Source organism: Bubalus kerabau, chromosome 23 (assembly GCF_029407905.1).
Source record: "Bubalus kerabau isolate K-KA32 ecotype Philippines breed swamp buffalo chromosome 23, PCC_UOA_SB_1v2, whole genome shotgun sequence".
Lineage (NCBI taxonomy): Eukaryota > Metazoa > Chordata > Mammalia > Artiodactyla > Bovidae > Bubalus > Bubalus kerabau.
Genome location: NC_073646.1, coordinates 3743858 through 3771802, shown reverse-complemented (window position 1 = coordinate 3771802; position 27945 = coordinate 3743858). Strand labels below are relative to the sequence as shown.

The 27945-nt window shown below is 43.3% G+C and overlaps 1 protein-coding gene and 1 pseudogene across 6 annotated transcripts; both read right to left on the bottom strand.

Moving 5' to 3' along the window:
- Positions 1-56: 56 nt before the first annotated feature.
- Positions 57-21981, bottom strand: LOC129637911 (zinc finger protein 75D-like). Of its 6 annotated transcripts, XR_008707630.1 has the most exons (11): positions 21714-21981; positions 19777-20296; positions 18398-18593; positions 17586-17677; positions 17183-17309; positions 16017-16108; positions 15609-15735; positions 13421-13531; positions 2515-3487; positions 1210-1382; positions 57-174 (listed from the first exon to the last, which is right to left on the bottom strand). XR_008707630.1 is itself a non-coding variant. In XM_055562230.1 (9 exons), the coding sequence occupies exons 2-9, from the start codon at positions 20185-20187 to the stop codon at positions 3405-3407; spliced, it is 1239 nt and encodes a 412-aa protein (XP_055418205.1). In that variant the 5' UTR covers positions 20188-20296; positions 21714-21981; the 3' UTR covers positions 2145-3404. The 6 variants fall into 6 exon arrangements, 5 of the variants coding, with proteins under 5 accessions (XP_055418205.1, XP_055418202.1, XP_055418203.1 ...); XM_055562230.1 differs by lacking the exons at positions 57-174; positions 1210-1382 and having other exon boundaries at positions 2145-3487; XM_055562227.1 differs by lacking the exons at positions 57-174; positions 1210-1382; positions 2515-3487 and adding an exon at positions 10014-13241.
- On the bottom strand, positions 3501-9557 carry LOC129637912 (sorting nexin-17-like; annotated as a pseudogene).
- Positions 21982-27945: the final 5964 nt, after the last annotated feature.

The window sequence follows — 27945 nt, the reverse complement described above, 5'->3', positions numbered from 1 at the left end:
CTTGGAGCCTGGGGTCCCTGCATGGGCGCCGCCCTCTCGCGGCCATTTCTTCCTCCATCGCTGCAGGTGGCGGGCGGTAACCCATCGTCCCGCCGGGTGCAGCCCCCGTCCCTGCCGGTACCCGAGCTGGGCTCCCGCCGCTTCTCACAGCCTCCTCCAGTACCTGGTGTTTACCTAAAACAATAAAATAGCCTGTTATTTTTGTCAGAAAAATTAATTTGGGGACAATTTAGGGCTGGAATATGTAAACTCGCAACTGTTAGCAAGTCTGGCGAACGTGACTCAAGAATCCAAAGGAGCAAAATGGGAGGAGTATAGTGGGTTTTCATTGGCTGAGTTTTGACAATCTCCCATTAGCAGGTATTTTGCTGGGCCAGTAGAAATTCTTCTGGTGGGTAGAAAAGTAAACCTTCTTCCTGTTGCTGATGCAATTGATGTCTAGAGGTGGGGCATGATATCTGCTCCTTTGAGCTCTGATTCCATTTTAAATAAGATAGTAATTTTCGCAAAGGCAGTTTTGTCTTATTAATCTGCTTTGTGAGAGGTGCAAACTAGACACTGAGATGCAATCAAAGTTCCCACAGCTGACTGAGCACTGCAATCCCTCTGTCTTACAAGATACATCAAGAACCAGAAGATTCTCACGTACAGAGATGACTTGGATCATTATAATGTGTGGGGAGAAAGCTTGAGTTCTACAGGGACAGATACCTCCCTTCCTTTGTTCTCTGCAGCCAAGATCTATTGAGAACTCTCCCTCCTTCCTTCAAAGGGGAAAAAGAAATCTGTTCTCCTAAAATCGGGAATCAAAAATTCCCTGGCAATCCAGTGGTTAGGACTCTGCGCTTCCACTGCAGGGGGCACAGGTTTGCTCCCTGGTTGGGGAACCAAGATCCCACATACTGCACAGCGTGGAGAAACAAAAATAAAAAACTGGCATGGACACTGATGAGGAAAACAAGTGCTTAAGCAGAAGCTAAATTAAGCTTCTCCACCTTTTTTCAACTGCCTGTCCCCTCACCGAGGCCATCTCCAATATGATTTCCATTCTCTTTCCATGCTCCCTTTCTCACCATGCCTTCCTCTGCTGGGTTCTCACTCCAGATGCTGCACCAAGCTCACTGCCTTCTCAATGCTTCATTTCTCACCCAGGTTTGGATCTCCCTGTGCAGACCATCAAAAATTACTTTCAGCTCCAGGATCCTATACCTGAATGCAGCTTGGGGTCCAACCATCATGACCAAGGTTCCCAGAGCTGGCTCAAAGCTTGTGAGGCCCAGCAGTTGCTGAAATGGGAGAGTCCGAAGAGCTGGTGGGAGCTCTCCAAGTTGCCAAATTCAATCCCCACAATGTGGATATAATCAGGCTGACAGACGAGTTACCTAATGGAAATCAAACAGGCCTTGACCATCAACTAGATACAGTTTCCAGTCCCAGCTCAACCCATACTAATGATGTTGGGGAAAATACTGAACTTCTCTATGCCTCTATTTCTCATCTGAGCATAACAATACCATGCAGCACAGAGGAAAAGATTAGAAATGCTATTTGTATAGCATCTGGCCCAGTGCTTGGCACTTAGAAGGTGCAGAGTAAATGGTCTGGGTTGGTGTAAGAGAAGTACCATCTTATAGGAATTTTAAGCATATCTCACTATTTGACATATATTAATAGGTTTAACGTATGTCATCCCCACAGAATGTAAGGTTCTTGGAGAGTGGGTAATTTGTTTCATTGGTGAATCGCAGCACCTCAAGAAGTGTCTGCCGCTGCTAAGTCACTTCAGTCGTGTCTGACTCTGTGCGACCCCATAGACAGCAGTCCACCAGGCTCCGCCATCCCTGGGATTCTCCAGGCAAGAACACTGGAGTGGGTTGCCATTTCCTTCTCCAATGCATGAAAGGGAAAAGTGAAAGTGAAGTCGCTCAGTCCTAAAATAAACATTTGGCAAATGAGTAAATGGGTGAAAAAAGACAAAGACGACTAGGGTCTTCACACCTGTTTTACTGACCGGGTGTCCAATACTCAAGCATTATAAAGAGTACAAACTAAGTTGAAAATTGGTTTCGGCTGAGATGTCCCTGAGATCGGTCTCCCCTTCGTTTTCACTCCCATGGCTCTAAGGTGGGATTTCTGAACTTCAGCACTACTAATATTGGGGGCCGGACAGGTATTTGTTGTCTTGCGTGCCCCGCCTCTATTACACTGCAAACACCTGCGGTCAGAGTTTGGCTTTCTGCACCAGAGGTACACGGCCCTTGCTCAGCTACATTATCCACCTAAACACCAGAATTTGTTTCTGCGGGGTAATCTACTCCACAGTCTAGGCGCTCTCTGAAGACAAGGAGTTCTGAGCTGTCTTCGTGTCCCCACTGCCCAGCACGAGTGCCATAAGGCCTTGGTGAACCAGTGCTTTATTCGCGTACATCACAAGAACAAGAGGCTCAGGGCCTTTCAAAGGCGACTTCACGGGGAAAGGGAGGGACAGGGCGAAGAGCGACAGGGCCCACACACCAGGCTTCCGAGTTCCCAGGCCTCTCCAAACAGAGGAGGTTGCAGCTCATGGTCACTGAGTGTCTTCCCGTTCAAGGATCCGAGACACGACTACAGCCTCAGAGAGGAGGGAGCTGCAGGGCTCGGGTCCGCCCACCGGGAAAACCGCCCTCAACGCAGTCAGTTAACCACCAGGCCGTCTTTCCCAGAGCGCGGGAGCTGCCATTGTGCAAGCCATGACTTACAAAAAGTCTGGCGCATGCGCAAAGGCTAAGCCGGAAAACAGCGGCGAGGAGCATGCATAGCCCTCCCCGACTGGTCCCGCCCCTTCGCTAATCGACAGCAGTCTTACCCAATGAGAAGATGGGATCCTCGTTGCGTCATAACCTATTTAAACCGCTTATTTGTTAATCCTTCAGTTCAGTTCAGTCGCTGAAGCGTGTCCGACTCTTTGCGACCCCATGAATCGCCAGGCGTTTCAGTTTGGGCGCTTCTGTTTCTCTTATTTTGAAGGGTCCTTGTGGCACCTGTTCTCCCTCCGTTTACAGACGAGACAGCCACAGTAGTACTACCGAGAATCACTGCTCTTCCTTCACTTCTTCCCATAATCAAACACAATTCTGTCCCTCTCTCCCCCACCCACTTCTCTTTCCTGTCAATATAGCCATCCAATTACCCTGCTGTCTAAATAGGGAGGCAGGGAATTCCCTGGTGGTCCAGTGGCTAAAGACTCTGCGCTCCCAATGCAGGGAGTGTGGGGTTCGACCCTTGGCAGGGGAGCTAGATCCCACATGCCGCAACTAAAAGATCCCACGTGCTGAAACTTAGAGTTCACGTGCAGCAACTAAGACCCTGCTCAGCTAGTTAAACAAATAAATAAATGCAGGAAGATATCCTAGAACGTTAGGAACCTAGAGACTTGGGAACCTTGTTGTAGTCTGCAAATAATTAGCTGTGGTAGCCAGTGGATCTCTCTCGCACTTTGTTTCATCATCTATAAAATGAACACAGTAAACAGGAACACTGTAAAGATCAAAACAGATGAACATGGTTAAGTCCTCCCATTTATTTAGGACTTGTTTGACTTCATGTTTCACTAGATTTATAACTATTTAATTTTTTGAAGCTATTGTAAACTATATTAATTCCAGTGTATAGAAACAGAATTTGTTTGTTGACTTTGCATCATGTGATCTTACTAAATGTACTTACTCCAGAAACTCTGGTAGGGTCTTAGGATTTTCTACATTGACAATCATGTCACCTGTGAATAAGAACGTTTTGTTTTTCCTTTCCAATCTGGATGTTTTGTATTTCCTTTTCTTTCTTGAATGGACTGGCCAAGCCTTCCAGTACAATGCTAAACAGGAGTGACAGGAGTGGGTATTCTTCTTTTGTTCCTTAGCTCAGAGGGAAAGCATTCAGTCTCTGACAATTAAGTGTGATATGTACAATAGGGTTTGTTTGTTTTAGGCAGCAATCAGGCTGAATTTAATGATGGAGAGCTGGGCCAGAACATACACAGACCTCTGCCCATCCCCTTGACTCATGGCCTCTAGAAGCCAGAAGCAGCCTGGAGGGAACTGTAGTTCCTCCCCAGGCAGGTAGCCATGGTCCGGTGGACTTTGTGCAAAATACTAAATGCTAATTTGGCATTGAGGGCCAGCTCTAGGTGATCCTTTGTGTAGCCAGCCCCAGGATGGGGGAGGGTGGCGGAAAAAGAGGTGGGTTAGGAGGCCCCTGGCCGAGAGGAGAAAAGGGGACAAGAGAAAGGAAAATGACCCCTGTTTGGGAGGCAGGGGGGATATAGGCACAGGGCTAGTTTCTGAACATTCCCCCAGGGCAAAGGGCAGATATCCGAGTGCTGGAGATCACAGGTACTTGTCTCCAATGCCCTTGAAGGTGAAACTGCTGTGGACATCACTGGCACTGGCATCTGTACCGGGAGTGCCAATCACCCGCAGGTTCACAGCACTCAGCTTGTTTGAGAGTTTGACCATGGACTCCCGGGTGGCATCTGGTGACTCAAGCAGCGGTGGTGACTTCACGGCTTGCTGGCTGTCTGAGCATCTCAGGGTGCCCCCCACCCGCCGGTGCACCATCTTCCTGATACTGCCGCCAGATTGTTTCACCATCAGTTCATCTACCTTGGACTGCAAGCAGATACTCATCATGATAGCCTGGGGGCTGGTGATGGTGACCCACTGTAGCTGGTCCTTGCTCATGAGGTATTCAAAAGCCAATTCCAGGTGCACCTCACCCCGGGAGAGGCTGCTTGTGCCTCAGCTGGGCAATGGCACAGAGGAGGTGACCCACCAGCATCGCATGCAGGTGACCCGGAAGGAGACTTCACGGAGTTGCTGGCCAGGCAGGCAGAGCTGGAGGCTGAGCTCACTGTTGCCTGCGCTCACCACCACCAGACAGATAGTCCTTCTCTGGGAAGTCAGCCATACAGGCATCGAAGCGCAAGTAGCCATAGTGCCACAGTGTCTGGGCCAGCCGCAGGAACTCCTTCTTGGAGACCTCCTCCTGCAGTGATTTGAGCTGCTACTGTTCCTTGGCGACCAGGATCCACACACGCTTAATGTCTGCTACCATCTGAGCATAAAGCAGGTTCAGGCCAACCCGGTTCTCCATGACATTGTCGTCTTAGGTAGAGTCCAAATAACTCTTCCTTAGCACAATCTTACACTCTTGACTCTGAAGACTGGTAATAGACACATAAGGCAACTCAAACTCTTGCAACTTCCGTACAAACGAAAGGGCTCCATCCTATTTTTCTCGAACTAGAAAGAGACTGAAGTAGCCGATCAAGTCATCTGGAATATCCAGCTTTGCAGCCACACCCTCCAGGACATATTCAGTCTGATCTGAAGTTAGCACGTTGACCAGAACCCTCTGCCCGTTGCTGAGCAGCATTTCCAAAGAGACCTCTTCTGTGAGGACCTCCTGCTGTGCCCGACGAAGGAAACTATTGAAGGTCTCACTGCTCCCAAGCAATGGGTCTTCCCGAAAAGCTTCCATGTATTTCTCTAACTGCTCTCTCCTGTTTCACTCTGCCGGTGTCAAAGCCAAAAGCTTTTTGGCGGGAAATGCAGGAAGCACATTGGCCCCATATTCCTTCCGAAGCTGCTCGTGCAACCCCAGGAGCTGCCTGTTGCCCACCCAACAGTGCAGGACTCCAATCACGTGAATGTTATAAACCACGTTGGCTGAGCCGCCGCTCTCCTCGCTGTGTGACTCGGTTTCAGGAATGGAAGAGTACATATTCCCTGCAGCAGGGCCCGGCCGGGCTCCGGACTGAGGGGCGAAGCGGCTTTGCACGCTCGCCTCCGCTCCTCAGCGCATCTCCGCTGTCTCGCTCGCCATTTGCAGAGTGCAGGGCGGGGTGCTTACAATGGGTTTTTTAAAAATAGATGCTCTTTGGGAGTTCCCTGGTGACCTAGTGCTTAGGATTTGCTGCTTTCAGTGCCATGGCCTGGGTCCAATCCCTGGTCAGGAAACTGGGATCCCACAAGCTGTGGGAAAATTAATTATAAAAATAGATGCTCTTTTATAGGTTGAAGAAGTTCCATTCTTTTCCTAGTTCCCTGAGTTTGTCATAAACAAATGTTGTATTTTTGTCTGCATGTTACTACAGTGTTCATTTCCAGGTTGCTAGTTGTGCTAATCTGAGGTAAAGGAATATCAGAGAACATAAATTGTAAATTCACTATCAGTTCTGTGATGCTTTGAATTCTACTGTTGTTCTCCAATTCACCTGCGATTAATAAAGTTCTCAAATAGCTGCTCTATGCATTTTACCCAAATTTTTAAGGTTGTTGTCTATGTGAGAAAAAAGGTGAAGCATGCTTATTTTAACTTAGCCAGAGCTGGAACCCTAATACTATTAGTTTTTCTAGTGCTTTTCCAATCTTTATACGATATTCTTTCTTTCGTGTATTACTGGTTCTCCACTCTGACACCTAATCCCTGCCTCTGCAAATCTTCATAAATTAGTTTACTTCTTTTCAAAGCCTATACTTTATCTTCCTTTTTTTGTTGTCCACAATCTTCTTCCCTGTCCCACCTGCTAGTATTAATACTGAAGTATACTTGTCATTAAGGAAATGCAGATAAAAACAGCATTATGATACATACTTACATCCCTTGTCACTTTTTAAATTGTGATATAAGATACATAATAAAATTCACAATTTAAAGTATTTAATTCAGCAGTTTATTAGTATATTTACATTTCATCATCACTAATTTCAGAACATTTTCATCATTCCCTGAAAAAGCCCCGTATCTTTAGCAAACTCGACCCCCTGCAGCTTTCAGTTCCTGGAAAATACTAATTCACTTTTGCTGTCTAAAGATTTGTCTATTCTTGATATGTAATATATGTGACCTTTTATGTCTAACTACTTTCACTTAGCATGTTTTCAACATTCATCCATGTCATAGCATGTATCATAATTTCCTTTATTTTTATATTGCTAATAATATCCCATTGTACAACTATAACATTTTGTATCCATTTATCAGTTGGTAGATTTTGGGGTCCTTTCTACTTCAGGGCTACTGTGAATAATGCTGCTATGTATATTCATATATAAGGTTTTTTGTGGACATAAGATTTCATTTCTCTTGGGTATATACAATGCTTAGCAGTCGAATTGCTGGGACAAATGGAAATTCTATGTTTAACTTTGGAAGTTACTGATCAAATGTTTTCTTCAATGGCTGTACAATTTAAATTTCCACAAGCAGTGTATGAGGGTTCTAATTTCTTCACATCCTTGATAACATGTATTAATCTTGATTATAACCACATTAGGGGAGGTTAAGTGGTATCTCAATGTTTTTTTGTTTCTTTGGCGAATTGTGAGATTTTATTTTCCCAATTAGGGATCAAACCTGGGCCCTTGGTAGTGACAGAGCCTTAACCACTGAACTGCCAGGGAACTCAGTGTGATTTTGATTTGAATTTCCCTGACAGCTAATGATGTTGAATGCCTGTTTATATGCTGACTGGCCAGTTGTATATCTTATTGTGAGAAACGTCTACTCAAATTCTTCAATAATAATCTCTCTACTACTGAGTTTCTTTAGTGTCAAGTAATGCTTCCTGAGATGATGTTTCTCATCATTTGGGGGTTTGTAGTTATAAAAACTTGACACAAGCTTTAAAAATACTCTTTTGGCAAGTAGGATATAATTGCTGATATACTAAAGTGCCCAACTTTTCCTAAGAGTTGGCTTTCTGTCTTCATGACTTACTGAGAATGTAGCTAGATTTCTTATTTCAGCTCTAATGCTCTAATTATGTCTCTACTTTTAATATTTTCTTAAAAATTATTGGAGATGCTCTCCAAATTGTGCAAATCCACTCTCAAAATGTAAAGAGTTTAAATCAACCCAACCACATTAAAAAAAAAAACCAACAAAACATTAAGGTATGTAAGACAGTAGAGTTGTGTTTTTCCTATTCTGTTTTTGGGAAGCTGTGGTTGGTCTTAAAGGTAAGGCAGAGTGGGAAACTGACCATGAAAAGCCAAAGTGCCAAACAAATGAATACAACAAATATTATACAAATTGTTTAAACCATGGAGAAGGAGCCTAAAGAATGCCCACTTTATCCCCAATCCAGCATACTTTAGAAGCAAAAATGCAAAACCAAAAATGTTCATAAACATAAAATCTCAGCACCTAAAACAATGCTCCTGACACATAAGTGCTCTATATCAATATCCGATGTTGAATGAATAAATGAACATTCACAGTACATATCTCTCCAACAGTTTTAGGGAGCAAACATCCACAGGCAGAGATAAAGACAGAACCAGTTTTTGGCAGCACAGTTAATACATCAATTTGGGAATTAAAGGTGATAAATCCTAACTTATGGCACCAGGACTGGTTGCAAAAAACATTTTGTTAATTAAGTCAATAGTTATAAAGTAAGGTAAGCTGAACTGGCCATGAAGGCATCTGTCAAAGTAGTTTGCACCACACTTCTTGACTATTAGAACACTGACTGCTGAAGCACAGAATAATAACCTTAGAACAACAGAAAGAGGATCAAGGGAACAAGTAGACACCAACCAGGGAAAAGGAGAGAAACTTCATTAAGAGAATGTATGGTACTAAATAAGGAAAAAACTAGAATAGGAATATTAAATATCCACTTCATTTTTCATCTTAGCAGTTACTGAAATGTGATGGTTAAATGCTAATTGTAAAAAATACAATCAAACAGGAATGCTTAGAAGGAAGTGGATTATAAATTATAGTAAAAAGCATTTTTACTATAGTATTTTTAGCATTCATTTACACATTATTTCAAGAAAAAAAGAAGGAACACCAATGAAAAGTAGGTAAATGAGGGCACTTTTTGAGCTTCAATGTAAATGTTCCATATGAAAATGTTAAAGAGTAATTACTATTATTTTGTTCTTTGATGGCTTCTAGGAAACCAACAATTAACTATTACTACTGAACTCTTAATGAGTAAATCACACTGGGGCTTGTTAAAAGTTAGCAGTTGATCATGAAGTTTCAACTTTTAATAAGTTGCTCAAGTGATCACGACAGGCATCTAGTATTCCTTGTGGACCACCCTTATTATGAGGCATCAAGGCTGCCTGTTGGTTCTCACAAATGAATACCGTGGGGTGCGGAGGAGACCAAGAGGGTCCTCTTATAGAGTCATATTGAGAAGCTGTTGGTCAAGTTCTGGTAGCCCTCTGAGGGAGGAAAAGACAGCTCCCATGTTCTCAATTAAGCTTGCGCCATGTGGAGACAGCCTCTATTGACTGAATGAATTCTTTTTCATAGACAGATTAGCGCAGAGACTATCAAGGATTTTTTATGTCTAACGAAGAAACTATTTATGCATGAAATGTCATAATGTCTGAGATTGGCTTCAAATATTCCAAAACAAAATATTCCAAATATTCCAAAACCCACCCACCCCAAACAAAATAAAAACAAAACAATGGAGTGGGTAAATGTAAAAACTGGCAAAAATTTTAAAGCCTATATAAGGGTCATATTATTTTCTCTACTTTAGATATTTTGATAATTTCCATAATGAAAGAATTAAATAAATAAATATATATATATATATATATATATATAAGAACACTGTTCCTCTCCTACATATATTATCTTAAATCAGTTATTGCTCTCTATATTAGAATTATTTCAGTTACAATGAACAGAAATGCCAATCACACTGGCTTAAATAATAAGAAATGTATAGATTTATGTAGCTGAAAAGTCCAGTGCAATTCTAGGTATCAGGTGATGCTTGATCCTACAGCTCAATGGTGTCTCTAAAACCTGAGTATCACCCTGCTCTGTCTGCTGTGGTGTTGGCTTCATTCTAAGGCTCACATTTCTCCTGTTTCAAGAAGACTGTCAACCTCTACTGGGTTACATGTGCCATCCAGCAAGTGCTGGATCTGTTCTAATGTTTCCAACAAGACAGGCCAGGTTATGCTGCAGAAACACACAGCACCAACATCCCAGTGTTTTAACACAACAAAAGTTTATTAATCCTTCCTACAAAGTCCATTACAGGTCTAGGGAACTCTCCAGAACAGGTACTGCTCCCCATTGTTGGGTGCTTGGCATTCCAGACTGTTCTGAATTTCGTCTCCTCTTCTATATGCTTACATGGCTGAGGCAGGAAAAAACAGCATTAGGGTCCTGCACCAACAAATAAATGTTTCAGCCAAGAAGTGAGACCTCTGCACACAACCCACTGCTCAAAATTATCTCTGGACCCCAACTGCAAGAAGCAAAAACATCTAACCATTCCCTTCTTACTGTTCACTAGGATACAAGGTCCATGAGGATAAACATTTTGTATCCTTGTCCACTACTGTATCCTTACTTTAGAAGAGTACCTGGGCACATAACAAGATCTCATTAACTTGAATGAATGAATGTAGCACCAGCAAGAAATCCAAACCTGTATATATTGGGAGAAGAGACAAGAATCCCCGGGGTTTAAGACCAAGGATGTTCAGTAAGATCCATACAGACCAGAGCTGCAAAGCTACCTGCGCTTAGGAAATAATACTTGCTGGAGTTCATCTTAGGGAAGATAATGAAATCCTGCTGAGAGAGACACACCAACTGGTCAGGTGACTTACACCATAAAGCACTGAAGCCAAGGAACAAATCAACTGAGCAAACCACCACAACAAGTGCTCAGCTCCTGGAAGAAGCTGCAACAGCCACAAATGGATCTGCTCCTTCAGTGTGGTCAGTCTACCCAACACACCACTGTGGCTCAGAGGAAAGAGAAAGGTGTGTACAGTGTCTGAGACCCCACTATCAGTCAGATCATCAGGTGCTTTTCCTTCATCAATCCCTCTAATCCTCAGAGAACCCTGAGTTAAGCATTATCTCTATTTCATAAAGAAAATGGAGATTTAAGAATGTTTCAGTAACCAATCAAGAAACAGGCATGTTTTACTAGCTAGAAACAACGTATCATCCAGGCTGGCTGGACCGGAACAACATATAGATCAGTTCTGCTGATCCTGCCTTCAGGCCTGACTGATGCAGCTAAGTGACAGCCAACAGACCCACTAACTATGCGGTTGTAACAAGCCTCTGGATCTCTTTAAGCCTAACTTCCTTACTTTATAAAGTCAGAGATTTGGGAGAGATAATTTAACTCCTTTCCTGATTACACCTAGATGCTCTACCAGGAACATATCTGCATCACTGAGCAGATAAAAGGGGGAGTTACAAGAAAACTCACAACCTAAGGAGATTTCTAGCAATCTATCAAATTCGTAACCTAAGGCTGTTACCTGAAAGGATGAAGAAAACAGAAGTAGGATGTCCTTGCCTGCTTAACAGTTACAGTGTAAGTTAACCAATGTAGAGGTGCATTTGTCCATCCTTGCCTGCCACCCAGCATTAGCTCCCCTTTTGGGAACTTGGTCTCCAGCTCACTGGATTCCCAGAATAACATGCCCAGGGAGCCACAAGATCCTGGTGCAGAAAACACTCTAGTTCCCAGACAAATGTAACTCTCTCCTTGTTCTTAACAACAAACAAAAACCAAATTAAAATGCAAACAGATAAAAACCTGAGAAGATGATCCTGAATTCCCATTAATTTCCATTTAGACCTTGAAAAAAAGTGCTCATTTTCATGGCTGTTTTATCCTATTGATATTGTGATATAAAGAGTCTAGTTTCTTTTACTGCAGAAAGTTCTTCTTTACATGGCTAAAGATTCCAACCTGTTTCCATTCTATCTCCTTCTTAGAGGTGCTCTCCCTTTTCAAGAGGCATAAAATAGTGATTATTCACCAGCAGAGAGGCATAAAATAGTGATTATATGTGTTCATCTGGATAGAATCGATATTGCTGAAGAAAATATTTCATCAGAGTAAAAATTGTACTAATAGGATTCAAGAGCTGCATTTGCTAAAAAGTTAACCAAGGAACTCAATGTCCAAATTGGTGAACAACGCCCAATGATGGGACAGTTAAGAAAATCCAATTTGGCTCTTCAAAAGTTTTACATTAGAATTCATTTCTGCCCATGAGATTATTGAAACTGGCAAAACTGGAAGACAATGGTATGCAACTAAACATGCATATTATTGCTTTTTGTTTTGGAAGACCATGCTATAATACAAATGTGTCCATCATATTAAGTTTGAGTGCCTTGGGAAATCAATGCAAACCAACAATATTTACCTCTGTGGCCAAAGAAGATTATTTCATAGCTGCATCTGCTCTGCAAAGCTGAATTTGCTGTTTTGCCATATACATCCCCAAACAGCTTTTTGCTTTACTCAGAATGTTCTTAGAACACCTCTCCTGCTAAGGAATTCCCTGGAAGCTTTTAGTAAAAATAGCAAGTAGTGCAACTACTAACAAATCCTTTGAAGAGTCAACCTTGATTCCTTCTATGAAACATGTTTATATCCCAAAGTTTCCTGATGAAAAATTCTTCATGCTTCATAATTTTGTATTTTTCTTCACCTTAAAGTCAAGTTCCACTTGATAAATTTCTTTAGACTGAGGACACTGAACAAACGTCCCTTTACTGGTGGAGTTTCTGGTGTCTAAGAAGGCTTGAGCGTCTGCTGAAGTTTCTCCTGCACGTGGTACAGGTGTAAGGCTGCTCACCTGTGTGAGTTCTCCGATGTTTAATAAGGTGGCAATTTTGATTGAATTTTTTCCCACATTCATGACAAGTAAAGGGCTTCTCTCCAGTGTGAGTTCTTTGGTGTGTGTGGAGATTTGTCTTTTGACTGAAGCCTTTCCCACACCATGAGCATTTATATGGTTTTATTCCTTGGTGTGTTGTTAAGTGCTTATTAAGATCGGAGCTCCACCTAAACCTCTTATCACATTGTTGACATTTATATGGTTTCTCTTCCGTGTGAACTCTCTGGTGTTTAATGAGGTCAGAGCTAACTCTGAAGCTTTTCCCACATTCCTGGCATTTAAAAGGCCTCTCTGCTGCACGTTCTTTCTTCTGAAGTTCCATAAGTTTCAGCAGCTCTTGTTTCCAGGTTGAAAGTTTCTTTTTTTTCTTCACTGGAAAATCTCGGTGCAATTTCCCCACCCTATGCACATCACCATGATTTTCCTTGCCAATTGTTTTCTGGGGAACTTTCAATCTGGCCTTTCTTGATGCTATAGCTACTGGTGCTTGTATTTCTAAGTCAGAAAGACATAGAGACTGAATATTTTCAGTGTCATTTTTAAGCTTCAGCCCTGCTGGAATAAACGTGAGAAACAGCTTACTATATGTCAGAGCAAGTAAGCCATAGTAAATGAAAAGAAAAACTGGACAAACACTAATTTTTAAAAAAATAGATAAGCAGAACTGTAAAATGTGAAATCCTTGCAAAGATTCCTATCATGGCACATTTCCCTTCTTCCCATGGTCTACTTACCTGTAGGCAGCTCTTCAGAACTGTCCTTGAACTCCAGGGGTCTTTGAACCCATGGCTCTTCTCCTTGCTCTAGACAGGAGATCACTTTAGGTTTGGGGAGCACAAATAATGCTGTGAAACAGAAAAACTAAGGTCAAAGACTGGTAACTTAACAACAGTTCACTAATTTCAAACTATTTCAGGAACAGCAAAGGATGCTTGAATAGTTTACAACACCAAATCTCATATCAGGTTTATAACATACTTCATTGGTGGATGGATATGCAAAGTGGAGACTGAGAAATAAACCTGAGCTGGACCAGTGAAAAAGATATAGGTTACAGAAACATAGTGCATGATCCCCATCTTCTGCTACCAAGAATATCCCACATTCTACTAAGGTAGAATCAAACTGCAAAGGCTGCCAAGAAATACACACACTAGTCCTATTAACTATTCAATTCAGTTCAGTCACTCAGTTGTGTCCAACTCTTTGCGACCCCGTGAATCACAGCACACCAGGCCTCCCTGTCCATCACCAACTCCCAGAGTTCACCCAAACTCATGTCCATCGAGTCGGTGATGCCATCCAGCCATCTCATCCTCTGTCATCCCCTTCTCCTCCTGCCCCCAATCCCTCCCAGCATCAGGGTCTTTTCCAATGAGTCAACTCTTCGCATGAGGTGGCCAAAGTACTGTAGTTTCAGCTTCAGCATCAGTCCTTCCAATGAACACCCAGGACTGATCTCCTTTAGGATGGACTGGTTGGATCTCCTTGCAGTCCAGGGGACTCTCAAGAGTCTTCTCCAACACCACAGTTGAAAAACAGGAAGACTTAAACTAGGTAAGTCCAGGTTCAGGGGAGTCAATGCAAAGGTCCGTGGGTGGGGTATCAGGCATAAATGATACATGCCATCATTACTTTTATTTAGTAAAAGTTAAACAAAATAACTAAATAAAACTAACTTTTTATTTAGTCCTCAAGCACCAAACACTGGACTAGAAAAGATTTCTACCACTCCTATAGCTCACTGGTTCACATCCAGGTGGAAGAAACAGACAAGAATTACTTAGTGGACTTTCTCAAAATCTTACTGCCAAGTATGGAAAGTATTCATCACTCAGTCATTCCATAAATTTTCCATAAATATTCCATAAATATGCCAAGCACCAGGCTCCCTCTATGTGCCAGGGACATAGTGCTAAATAAATCAAGTCCACTGATCTCACAAAGCTTATATTCTTGTGCAGAGTGAAACAATCTAACATCAACAGACAAGCAAATAAAATGTCAGGAAGTGATACATGTTTTGAAGAAAACTAAGGGAGGGTAAGAGAACATTTTAAGATTCTGCTTCTGTGAAGCTACTTGAGATATAAAGTTGTATAAAAAGTCTCCTTAAGAAAGTAACATCTGAGCAGAACCCTAAAATGAGGGTTTTGTCATGAGGCAGAAATGTGGGCCAGGCAGAGGGAAGGAGGAAGAAATGAGCACATCAAGTCCATGAAACAAGATGAGTAGTGTGACTAGAGGGTCCAGAGCAAGGGCACAAGTGGCAGGAGACAACAGCAGGTTGGTGAGGAAGGGCCAGACCTTGGAGGGTCCTGGGTCTTGGTAAGGAACCTGGATTTATTCTGAACGTTATGAGAAGTTATTGTAAGGTTTGAAGCAGAAAATGTCATGATCTGGTCAGGTTTTTAAAAGACTCTGGCTGCCACATAGGAAACAGACTGTGAGAGGGCAGGCAGTGGGTGCCAGGAAGAACGTACTGAGGTAAACCTCAATAGAGATGCTGCTACCTAAGACCAGGATGCTACGAGCCCAAGGAGCTGAGATGTGACACTCAGGCTACACTGTGAGGTGGAACCAAGAGTGCTAGACTTAGTGGGGTATTATGGCAAGATCAAGGTAAAGGATGACTGGACATTGCTTGTTCTGAGCAAGTGGATGAATGGGGATGCCTTTTACAGAAATGAGAAAGATGTAAGGGCAAGTTTAGATGGAAGAAGAGATCAAGAATTCCAACAGTATAAAGAATGTGTACTGGGGAAAAGCTCCCTGGTGATCTGGTGATCCCTGCCCACACCATTTTATTGAGAACCAGTCAGCTACTAGAACAGAGACTCTCGCACAAGGGTGCATTCTCAGTATGCCAACAACAGGACAGTTTAGTCCACTCCTAGGCAACGTGAAGGGGAGAAACTTTACCTAGAGAGATGACAGTCTCATAGTTTTCTTGCATTACGTCATTGTAGAGGGCCTTCTGAGTGGGATCCAGTAACTCCCATTCTTCCTGGGAAAAATACATGGCCACTTCTTCAAATGTCAACAAGCTCTAAAGAAGAGAATGGGCTTCAGCTCAGTACTTGCCACTACAGAAGCAGCCCAATCTTCTAAGCCATGAACTACAAAGTAAGCCAGTCACTAAAGGAACTAATAGCACATGAATTATTTTAAAGCAAGATGGTAGAAAGTAGGCAAGGGATCAGCAAACAGCCCAGGAGGTACTCAGTTCCCCAGGGGGAACATCTGGGACACCTCTGAGCACCTGCTGGGCAGGGCATGTCATGGGCAGCAGGGAGAGGCAGCCCCAAGAAGCTGAAAAGTACAGCTCACCTGGGACTCAGGCAGAATGAGCTCAGGTGCCACTGTCCACTCACTGGTATTTGTCTGCTTAGGAAAGGCTAGGAGCTGGTGAGCAGGCACAGCTGTGGAAGAACAAGAAAATTTCTCTCCCTCCCATCTTTGAACATCCTATTCAAAAGTATAGAAGATCCTGATTCTTTCAGTTGAGATAGAACAACTTTAAAAGTGTTACATGGTACCGAGAAGTTAAACAAGCATCATTTTAAACAAGCATCTACTAGCTTGTCAACAGGTTTCCCAGTTGACTCTTCAGTTTTCACGAGTGAAGTTAAGAAAAGGAAATCTTGTTTTTTTCTTTACATGACATGAATTCTTCAGAGTTAGACAAAAATTAGAGGTGTTGTACAATGCAGTACTGAGTCCAATGTGCCAGGTACAGAAAATCCAAAGGTCGGAATGAGTTTGGTGAGTTCAAGAAACAGCAAGACCAGTGTGGCTAAAGAGGACTGAGCAGGGCAGGAGTGGCAGACTAGGGGAGGAAAGTGAAGAGGGGCCAGAACTTGGGGGTTCCTGGGTGCCTCTATAAGGAGTTTGGATTTATTTTGAATGTGTGAAAAATCACAGTAAGGCTTTGATGTTGAGCCATGTTCTGATATAAACTGGTTTTTTAAAGGATTCTGGCTGCTGTGTGGAGAACAGACTGCAGGCAGGGAGGAATGCAGGCAGGGAGGAATGCTGGCAGGGGGTGCCAAGTATGGAGGTGGACATTATTAGAGATTGCCGCTGCTTACACCACAATGCTAAAGCACAGGAGGCTGAGACTTGGTTGGACTCAGGCCACACAGGAAGGTGGAGCCAAGAGAACTAGTGATGCATTAGTACTACCAGGGTTGGAATAGATTGGTGCAAAGGATGACCACAAGTTTTCTAGCCTAAAATACTGGGTGAAGGAAAGAGAAGAGAAGAGCGATTTTGAGGGAAAAAGAGAAGGATCAAGTTTTAGGATAAGGAATGAGTATGTACACATGTTAAAAGCTTGCTGGTGATCTGGTATACCTTTTCCCTGCCCACACCATCTAGTTGAGAACCAGTCAGCTACTAGAACAGACTCTCACAAGGGTGCATTTTCAGTACCCCCCAAAACAGGACAGATTAGTCCACTGCTGCGCAAAGGGAAGGGGAAAAAGAAACTTTACCTAGAGAGATGACAGTCTCATAGTTTTCTTGCATTACATCATTGTAGAGGGCCTTCTGAGTGGGATCCAGTAACTCCCATTCTTCCTGGGAAAAATACATGGCCACTTCTTCAAATGTCAACAAGCTCTAAAGAAGAGAATGGGCTTCAGCCAAGTACTTGCCACTTCAAAAGCGGCCCAATCTTCTGAGCCATGAACTGCATGGTAAGCCAGTCACTAAAGGAACTAACAGCACATGAATTAATTTTAAGTGAGATAGTAGAAAGGAAGTAGGCAAGGGATCAGCAAACAGGTGCCCAAAGTCCTGAGAAAATCTGGGTTAAGTCCTCTGAGCATCTGCTGGGCAGGGTGGGTCATGGGCAGCAGGGAGAGGTAGCCCAAGATTCTGGAAAGCACAGCTCACCTGGGACTCAGGCAAGACAAGCTCAGGTGCCACTGTCCAGTCTTTGGTGTCTGTCTGCTCAGGAAAGGTTAGGATCCGGTGAGCAGGCACCACTGTGGGTGAAACGGAGCCATAGTAAATATTTCTTGCTTATGTTTCTAATATGCTATGGTCAGTTCTAAAAAATAGAAGACCCTGATTTTTTCAGGATTGATGAGATGTTTTATAAGCATGTGGTGCACAGAAATGGCTTTCTCCTTGTTAATGAGAACCAAGTATCTACCAGCCTCTACAACAGGGGCCCCAGTTTCCACAAGCAAAATTAACAAAAGAAAACTCTTTTTATTATTTTCCTCTGATGACATAAATTGGTCACCTTGGCAAAGTTTAAACATATTTGCAAATGAAGTACTCAAGGACTCCAGTGTACAGTAGGAGATAGTTTTTAAATCATTTATTACTTTTTCCTTGGTACACAGTAGTATACACATTCTATTACTAACATTCTATTACTATCATTCTGTCACTAACCACCCATTCTGATCCAGATTTCTTCTGTATTTTCAAGATGAGGTGAGCCAGACCATCTTTACTTTTCTAAAAACAATTGCCGGTGTTATTACCAGGGTTCTGCAGTTGGGAGATTTCTGTATCTTAGACCAACCCCCACCCTCAACCCCACATGACCTATTCTACCGCCACCTGGGGGGCATCCTAATTGCTAATGTAGCTGCATTAGTAGATCCACAGGGCAGGGTAACCAGAAGTGCTCACACATTTTGGCTTAAATTATATCCCACCTCCCAGAAGAAAAGTAACATGAAGATCCTTACCCCTCTCACATACGGGCTCAGGTTCTTTGTGGGTATTCCTGCTCAGTGGCTCTTGTAGACCCTGGTGTATGTTCCAAACTTCTTCCTCCAGGGACATGCCCACTGGCTGGGACTCTGCTGGCTTCAGCTGGAAGCCTGGGGCCTCTGCTGCTTCTCCCAAGAGCACTGCCTCCTTTCCCAGCTCCTGGACTGCAACCTAGAAATAACCCCCATACTTGTTACCACAGAACTGACTTTTGGTTTGGGCTTGATGGGAGAGGGAGGAAAAAGCAGAGTGCAGACTGCGGGGAAAGAGGGAGACGCTGAAGGAAATGACACAAAGACCTAGAGATACCAGCCACCAATTTTCCACAAGAACGATCCATACACAACATGGGAAAACTGGGAGAAACCAGTAAAGGGTGTGGTTACTTCAAGCTCTCCAAGACAGCAGTCCCACCCTCTGAATTCAGCCCAGTTCGGCCCACTAACAGGGTTGCACAGGCCACCTGTTCTCATGCTGCCTTGACAGGCTTTCTCTCCCAACTTAGATCCTTGCCTTAGTGGTTTCCTGTCTTCTCTCAGAAGATTAAGGAATTGAATTTAAAAGTTGTCCTGTCAGCCACATTTTCCACATAGTCAGGGAAGATTCTCACAGACAATGGGGATGAAATGGAGAAAAAAGCGGGTAAGAGTAATGGCTCTGTCCTATCCCCAAATGATTCTGATACAAAACATGTGCCCTCCCGGTATTCACAGCGGGCCTGAGGCCAGCTGGTGAGCTGTCACCTGCCCAAGGGCATGTCCTGGATCCCCACTCAGAGCAGAGTCAGGACCAACCACTGAGAGAGGGCAGTGGAGGCTCTCGCCTGTGGTACAGAGGACACTATCCCTCAGGGTCTTTCTTCTCTCAGCTACTCTGCTGGGGTTTCAAATCTTTCTTGCCCTGTGTTCTTTCTACTTTTTCCCCTTCCTGGGCAGTTGTCCCCTAGTCGTTTGGTTTGTTCCTTCTCTGTCGTATCTTCACTCTCTTTTGGTCTCTCAGAGTCCTTTCTTTTCTGATCTGCCCTGAACTCTCCAGCTCCTTAGTGCTTTTTGTATGTTTCTAAGATTTGAGGTCCATCTCCTTGGCCAAGCCAGACTAGGCTCATTACCCTCAACATACCCTGGCTCCAAAGAGAGCAAAACTCAACTCTGTCCCTAAGGCCAGGGAAGTCTCTGCCAGGATCTCTGAATCCTATGGGCTGACTAAGGCTGCGGGTCTGTGCTTTCAGGTCCTGTTTCACAAGTGTTAAAGGAGCAATACAATAGTGACCTAATCCATTTTTTCTCCCAATTAATTGCCCCAATATATCCACCTTCACTCTATTTCACTGCACATCAAGAATCTTTCTCCTCACCCCATTCCTTGTTTGGCCAGTTTCCCTTTGCAAGTGTTCTACCAGGACCACAGCCTCCTCGATGCTCTGTGGATGTTGCTTCTTTATGAGAGTCTGTGTGTCCCCGGGCAGAATGGTCAGGAACTGCTCTAGCACCACAAGTTCCAAGATCTGCTCTTTTGAAAGAATCTCTGGCCTCAGCCACCGACGGCATAATTCTTGAAGCTGGTCAACTACCTCCCGGGGTCCAGCTGCTTCATGATAGAGGAAGTTCCGGAAGTGCTGGTGAGACCTCTCAGGACTGAGACTGTCCGTCTGTGGAGCATGTTTCTTATGCTGACTGGCATTCTCTGCCACAGGTCCTTTGGTCTCCCAAAGAGCTCTGATCTGAGGGTTCAAGAACTCAGCCACCTTCAGATCTACTGTCATCATTCTTCTCCAGGAACAATTCTGCTCCTGTATTAGACACCCCACCAGCGGCTACCTCTGACAACTGAAGCCCGATCTGGTTTTGAATAAAATCAATAAAAGGATCTTCTTCCTAAAGCACGGAGAGCAGAAACAAGCTCACGTCAGTAAGATATTGTCACATGAACTTTATTACTTGCTACTTATTATGAGAAAAATGAACTTTAAAAATCAACTGCCAGGCCTGTGTTTTGCTCCTTTTCTATTAACCAACTGAATACAGCACAGCTTATTAAAGACAAATTCCAATAAGTCACTTCTTCTTCTCAAAAGAAAAAAAAAATCAGGAAAGGTTAGCAGGTGAAAAACCTAGTACCCACTGGCTCCCACGAGTTTTGGGATTATCCAAATATTTAACTCATGCACTTCTTATGCCATCCTCTCCATGTCAAAGAAAGATTAGGAGAATATTCTGAGTTTCTCTTAAAATGTCAACATATCATCCTAATCTTCTGTCTTTGGTAAGTGGGTACACTTGTATTACCCTTATCCTCTTGAGATGGAAACCTTCGCTTCCTGGACCATTTGAGGTGCTACTTTCCATTGTGATTACTGCCAGGAGAGCTGAAACTATGAGACCAGAGTAGAAGGAAAGTAATTAGGAAAACTGGAGCCTTATTTTCTTGAAAAAAAGCATCTCCCAAGGGAGTCTCCTGGGGGTCCAGTGATTAAGAATCCACACTTCCAGTGCAGGGGGCAAGGGTTTGATCCCTGGTCAGAGAATTCAGATTTCATATTTCCCAAAGTACAGCAAAAAAAAAAAAAAAAAAGGCTCCCCACAAGAAATCAACTAACTGAAAACATCCTTGACATTTCTTTGCAAGATGTGTAAAGAAAACTATGCAGAAGATTTATACGTGTATTTTGAATTTGATCTAGGAAAAATTACAGGTGACCCTTGTTCACAAAATGTTTATCCAAATGTCAAGCAGATAAAAAAGGAGAGCATGTGAGTTGGTGATGATTACTTTAAGCTTTTCCAAGGGTCATTTAGACCTCTGAGCAAGGCCTCGTGAATCTCACTTTCCCTGAGGTTACCCAGCAGAAATGGCACAGAAATTCTGCCCAGGAAGCCGCGGTATCTACAAAAGGCCGGCTCCCTATGCCCACTAGGCTCAGGGGGCACGGGGGACACTTAACAAACTTTTGCATCACAGAGGCTGATCTCTGAGGCGAGGACTCTCGTTTCTCCCGCGGTCACATCAGCCAGTAAAAGAAACGCCGGCGGAGGCGGGAAAGTGGACACGACTCGGGGCGCGTCCGCGAGCACTGGGCCTGCAGGCAGTGTCCGAGCGGGTTTCAGCCGCGCGGGCACGGGCGCCACCCGCGCAAAGGGTGCAGAGCGGCCTCAGGAACATGACGTCGGGCCTCGCCCGGGGTAGTCTGGCCGACCGGCTCCGACCAGCTGCCTTGCAGCGGCCGCGAGCAGTGACAGGCGTCTCTCGGCGTCTCCGGAGCCGGCGCTGAAGGGGAAGCCGCTTCCAGGTTACCTCAGACAGCCTGGCTTCGTGGAAGCCGTTCCCTCTTCCCGGGGTTCAACCGCAAGCCGCCAAGCGTCTAACCGCCGCTCTGAGGAGCACAACCCCCGGCTCCACGCCACTCAGAGGCGGGTCCTGGGGCGCAGGTCTGGAACCACTTAGGCCCACCCAGCCGCTCTACCTCTTCTGCCTGTCCGCCTGGCGCCAAGATCGGCACTCCAACCGGAAGCAGAAGGGACGCACTTCCGGGGACGGGCCCTCGCAGCCCCGCTTGGGACTCTAGCGCTGCGGTTCCAGGCGCGGCTGGGGTACCTCCTTCGGCTCAGAATTAAGCCCTGACAGCAAGAAAGGGTTACCGACCGCCGAGTCTCCAAGTCCTTCCAGCCTAGAGGGCCCAGCGCGCGACTCGACGCCCGGGTGTCGCTGTCTCTCGTCCCAGCTCTTTGAGGCTCGTGCGTCCAGGTCGTCCCTGTGTCGCGTTCGGGCTGCCGGCGGAGTCTAGTGATTCAGATTCGTCCTTGAGGGTCGCCGTCCCCTTCCGCGCGTGGGGCCCCCGACCTTCCCGCGGCTTAGCGGGCGGTGTCCGAGCGCGGTCCCGGGGCTCGTCGCATCTCCGCCAGTACAAGTCCGTTTTGTCCCGGTCAGCATCAACGGCCCCTGGGCGGGTGTGTACCCGTTTCAAGGCGTGCGTACTCACACAATTCTGTTTTTTCTTGTGAGGTAGGTTTTTCCTTGTGCAGTAGTTTCCTTTCCTAGAGCTCCTTGACAGAGAATTGCGAGCTAAGGAGTTCAAGGTCAGGTAATTCATCAATGGGGGTGTTCCAGTGGAATTTAGGGTCCTTTTTCCTATCTTATGTTTTTTCCACCAGAGCGCGCTCCCCGGAGGCTGGGGCTTCTTTACTTTATTTATGTCTTATAGAGTTTCCTGGGTAATGTAGGCATTCCATAAATATGTACTGAGTCATATTTATAGGAATCTGAGTATCTCAGGTTGTCCGCTTTCAATTGTCAGCCAAGTCTAGTCAACTGGCTACCACGTGTAGCCAGTGTTACAGAGTCGGTAGGACGGTGCCTTTGATTCAAGAAATCTGGGAAAAGGACTGAGACAATTTAACAAATATCAGTAACACAGGTAGGAAAGAGTAACACATAAGCTGAACGCTGTGGGAGTTCCAAGGAAGTGAAAGTTGATTTCGGGGTAGGGAAAAGTTACAGAAGTCCTTGAGGGATTTGCCCTGCAGCAGAGAGTTGGGCCATATTCCAGGCAGGGGGAAAGGTAAGAGCAGTCTTGAAAGCTTCAGAGATGAACATGTGAGAAAATCTTTAGTTCTTTCTTTTTTTTTTTTTTAACTCAATGTAATTAGGGTATATTTAGAGTAAAAGTTAGAAAATGAGTTCTTGTACTTCTACTATGGAGCCTGGAATGGAAGTGAAGAGATTGCATTTAATAAAATAAAGTAATAAAGAGTATCATTTGAGGGTTTTTGAGGGAGGTTCTTCCAGGGCAGCTCATCTGGAGCTAAGTTTAAGGTGGGAACAAAAATAAGAGACCATTACCAGGTCATTATGCTATTTTTGCTTTTAGGTAGACTGGTGTTACACTCCAAGGCATAGATCTTGATTCTTTTTGAGTGAGAGAAAAGGATTAGACAGAGGTGATAATAGTATCTGCTGGGAATTTCCTGGTGGCCCAGTGGCTAGGGCTCCTTGCGTCCACTCTTGAGGGCATGGGTATAGTCTCTGGTTGGGGAACTAAGATCCCACAGACCATGCAGCATGGCCAAAAAAAAAAAAAGTATCTGCCTAAGTCACTTGAATATGTTTCAAAGCAGGTTCATTTCCTTAGAATTTCAGGTTGTGACTTAAGTCTCTTCAAAGTAGTTGCTGTTTCCAGTCTCTCAGAACCAGTGGGCAGTAAGTCTGCCACATGTAATTCAGAGCATTGAGATCCTCATCGTCTGGACCAAGCTGAACATAAAATTGGAATTTGTTAAACTGAATAAATGGAGCTCTGCCAGCTGTGCCCCTGAGTGTCACTGGCAGGCCTGATTCATAACATGGGTAGGGAGCTGGTTACTGAACACAGGGAGAAGAAAGTGGGAAAAGAGACCCTCTGAAAGGAAGAAGAGGAAAGAAGGCACAAAATACTGAATTGTGAATGAGGGCCCCTGATGACTGTTGTTTGAATGTTAAGGATAAGGGCCACAGTTCCTTATTCTTGCTGAGGAAGCCACTAAAGTCCCCTGAAAATCTTTCCTTTTGATTTCACCTTTCTCTGCCTGGGCACAGTTTGAGAAATGATGAATGTACAGCTGGAAAGCAATGAAAGCATGCAGTTTATTCTGAGACATCATACAACTGCCATAGCAGGCTGAATGTTTTTGCTGGGTGACTGGCTGGGTTTAATGGTGCTGCTGTTGGCTAACAAACACTCTTTCCTTTTTTGGTTTATAATAGTAATCACCTTAGTTAGAGCTGCCTTTTTTTAGAAGGTTGCTTGAGCTTAGCCTGTCATTGGCTTCACACCCTATTCATTTTTGTATTCTTTCTTGAGCCTTAGTACTCTGTAAAGCAGTTGACATTTCTTGCAACAAATGTTAGAGGAAAACTAATGGTCTGGGTTCTTCTAGGTGAGAGGCTTTTGAGAATCCTGTGTAGTCAAGAAATGAATGAAAGTCAGTCAGGCTTTGCCCTAAAAGAGAAGAAAAATAACTGAAATACCAATCATTTTTCTCATTTCTCTGACATACTTTTCTTTCTTCATAGCACCTGGAATGGATAAAAGTGGCAGTTTTGTTACTTCCCATGAGGTTATGTATCTGGAAGGAGAACCATGAAATTAACCTAGAGTAGGACATTTCTAAAGGCATGGAATGAATGGCTTTGGGCAACACCAGGAGGACTTAAAAGGAATATTTGAGGGTGCAGAGCTATAGAAGAGTTTGCCAACAGAAGGATTTATGGGAAACAGAGATAAGAATCGTCAATAGAGAAACCGTTTAAATTTCTTCAAGCCGTGGAAAAACTGAGTCTTGGGTCAAATTAAGTAAAATCTATGCTGAAGAGAAATCAAATAAAATCTCAAATGGAGAAAATGTGTTACTGAACACTCAATGTAAATTTAGGAAAACAATCTCAAGGACAAATCTTTTACTTTTTTTACTATTGTAAAATTTTTATAAAACTTTTGGGCTCATCTCTAAGAATTGCCATGATGCTGAAACTTGATAATATCCCAAATATGGAAGAATTTATTATAAATAACACTTGAAAATACACAAAATGTACACAAGGAAGAATATCTGAGAGTGGAAAAGTGCCAATAACATACATTATTTGTAAACTTAACAGATTACCTTGGTAAACATAAGAAACACTCAAGTTAAAGCTTAGTCTTTGGGAATGCTATATTGAATGCAGTAAAAGTTGGATTTCATTCATATGGGCAAAAACTTTCTTCTTTGCCTAAAGATAGTATACTACTGTTCCTGAATTCCAACTCTCCAGACATCTCACTGTCAGGGTGGCTTTAAGTCTTTATCCAGGTGGACGGACTGCTGCCCAGTGACCACTACAGGCAGAGCAATATGATTACTGCTTTCCTTTCTGGCAGTGAGGAAAATCAGCTTGTTTCAGGAGAGGAGAAGCCACACTGCATCTGTTACACAATATTATTCTTTCCTTGCCTTTCAGGCTTTCATCCTTCCTTCTGAAGCACTACTTTTTATTGAGATTTATCTTATTTATCTTAAGTCTGTTCTTGTGAGCAGACCTTTTTTCTCACCTTTTTTCTTCCTTTTGTGTCTTTTCCTATATTCAGTTAGGGAGAGTATGCAGGTATTCCTGTTATTCCTGACTGGTGCTACTGTAAAGAGAGAGGAAGAGAACAAGCAGCATTCAGAAGCAGGGTTCTGAAGATTGATCACCCATGTCTTGCAGTAGCAACAGCTAGACAGGACCTTGGCAGTGGTAACTCTGAGTTCAGACCTTTACCTCTAGACCAGCACTACATGAGCCTTTATCCCTTTTAGGGATATGTGTACCCTTCAGTATAAATGCCTGTGCCTTCTGGAAGTTTGTGCTAGTTTTTGGAGGGGATGGGTTGTTTTTTTTTTTTCTTTTTTTTTTTTTTTTCCTAATTAAGTCAGGCTTCTTTCTTTTTACCTCTATTGATTTTTTGAAACCAAATTCAGTATGAATAAGAGAGGGAAATATACAACACTGAATTTGGAGGAGAAAATGAAGGTTCTAAGTAGGATTGAAGCTGGAAGATCTCTTAAAAGTGTAATGGGTGAATTTGGAATCAGTAAGTCAACATTTTATGACATTAAAAAGAATAAGAAATTGATTTTGGACTTTGTACTGAAGCAGGATGTGCCATTAATAGGGGCTGAGAAGAGAAAGAGGACAACAGGAGCCAAATATGGCGACGTGGACGATGCTGTCTACATGTGGTACCAACAGAAACGCTCCGCTAGTGTCCCTGTGAGAGGTGTGGAGCTTCAAGCTGCTGCCGAGAGATTCGCACAGTGTTTTGGGTGAACAGACTTCAAAGCTAGCACTGGTGGGCTTTTTAGGTTTCGAAATAGGCATGCAATTGGGAACCGAAAATTATGTGCAGAACAAGTCCTAAGTTCAGCTTCAGAAAATGTTGAGTCATTTCGACAAAAACTGTCCATGCTTATCAAAGAAGAGAAGTTGTGTCTTGCTCAGCTGTACAGTGAGGATGAGACTGACCTCTTTTGGAAGTCAATGCCAGAAAATACTCAGGCAAGCAGAAAAGATATTTGCCTGCCAGGGAGGAAAATAAACAAAGAACAATTGTCTGCTCTTTTATGTGCAAACGCAGATGGTACTCATAAGTTGAAGTCAATCATTATTGGAAAATCAAAGCTGCCCAAAAGTGTAAAAGAGGACACATGTACATTACCTGTGATATACAAACCTAGTAAAGATGTTTGGTTCACCAGAGAATTGTTCTCAGAATGGTTTTTTCAAAACTTTGTTCCTGAGGTCAAGCACTTAATGTCCTAAGATTCCAAGAGGAGGATGTCAGGGCCTTGTTACTTCTGGACAGTTCTCCAGTTCACCCTTCTACTGAATTACTAACCAGTGAGGATGGTTGAATAAAATACATGTTCTTTCCCCATAACACTTCAACCCTATTTCAACCAATGAATCAAGGCGTGATCTTGAGCTGCAAACAACTTTACTGGTGGAAGCAACTTGAGGAAAATCTTGTAATTTTTCAAGAAAGTGATGATGAACAAGAAAAAGGAGAAAAATTAGTTTCCAATATTAAAATCTACAACCTAAAAAGAGCAGTTTTTAACTGGGCAAAGAGTTGGGATGAAGTAAAGCAAATAACGATAGCAAATGCATGGGAAAATCTTCTTTACAAAAAGGAACATGAATATGATCTTCAAGGCTTAGAAGATGGGGATTATAGAGAAATTCTTGAGACATGTAGGGAGTTGGAAACCAAGCTGGATGACAATAGGGTATGGTTCAGTGTGGGTGAAGAAGAAAAGGGTAGCCCCCCAGAAACAAAAGGTGGAATTATAAAGAAAGTTGTTCAAAAAGGAGCTGAAGAGGAGGCTGATGAGTTTAAGTTATCAGCTGTAGGAAAGAGTTTGGACTACTCTACTTGACTTTGTCAATGTCACACCTGAGTTTCAAAGGTTCCATTTTACACTGAAAGAGATGCAACAAGAAATAATCAAGAAACAGTTCCAGAATAGAATCCATTCTAGAACTGGTAGGATTTTGAAACCGAGGCCTCATAATATTAAGTATTCCTTCAGTGTGCCTTCAACTTCTGGTTGTAATAATTAGATGTTGTGTTTAAAGATTTCTGCAATTTTGTGATGATACATGAACTAGACCTGTTGTGGATTGTCATTGTTTTTATCAACTGACCTCACTTTGCATAGCAATGCCCATTTATATTGTTTATAAAATAAACAATTTGAAAGGAATAAATGTTTTTTTTATATATAAATATGTTATTTAATCCATTTTTTTTTCTACTTAAGGCAAAGGCTTTAAATAAGGAATTACTGTCCCAGATTATGGGTGGAATGGATGTGAGGAAAGCATTAAAATCTAAATATATTCACAGCATATAACAAAGCAGCTATAGTTATGCTGACTAGTTATTTAAGAAGGTAAGGACAGACTTTTCAATGTAATGGTGTGACACACTGCTCTTGTAAATGGGTTACCACCTACTTAGTGTTTGTTT

Excerpts from the sequence above, each read along its gene's own strand:
- LOC129637911 (XM_055562227.1), bottom strand. The coding sequence starts at position 20,187 with ATGATGACAGTAGATCTGAAGGTGGCTGAGTTCTTGAACCCTCAGATC. Across the intron at positions 18,594-19,776 it reads CTGGCCAAACAAGGAATGGG|GTTGCAGTCCAGGAGCTGGG; the intron begins GTGAGGAGAAAG and ends GGTTATTTCTAG. Across the intron at positions 13,242-13,420 it reads TTCTGAAGAGCTGCCTACAG|CAGGGCTGAAGCTTAAAAAT; the intron begins GTAAGTAGACCA and ends CGTTTATTCCAG.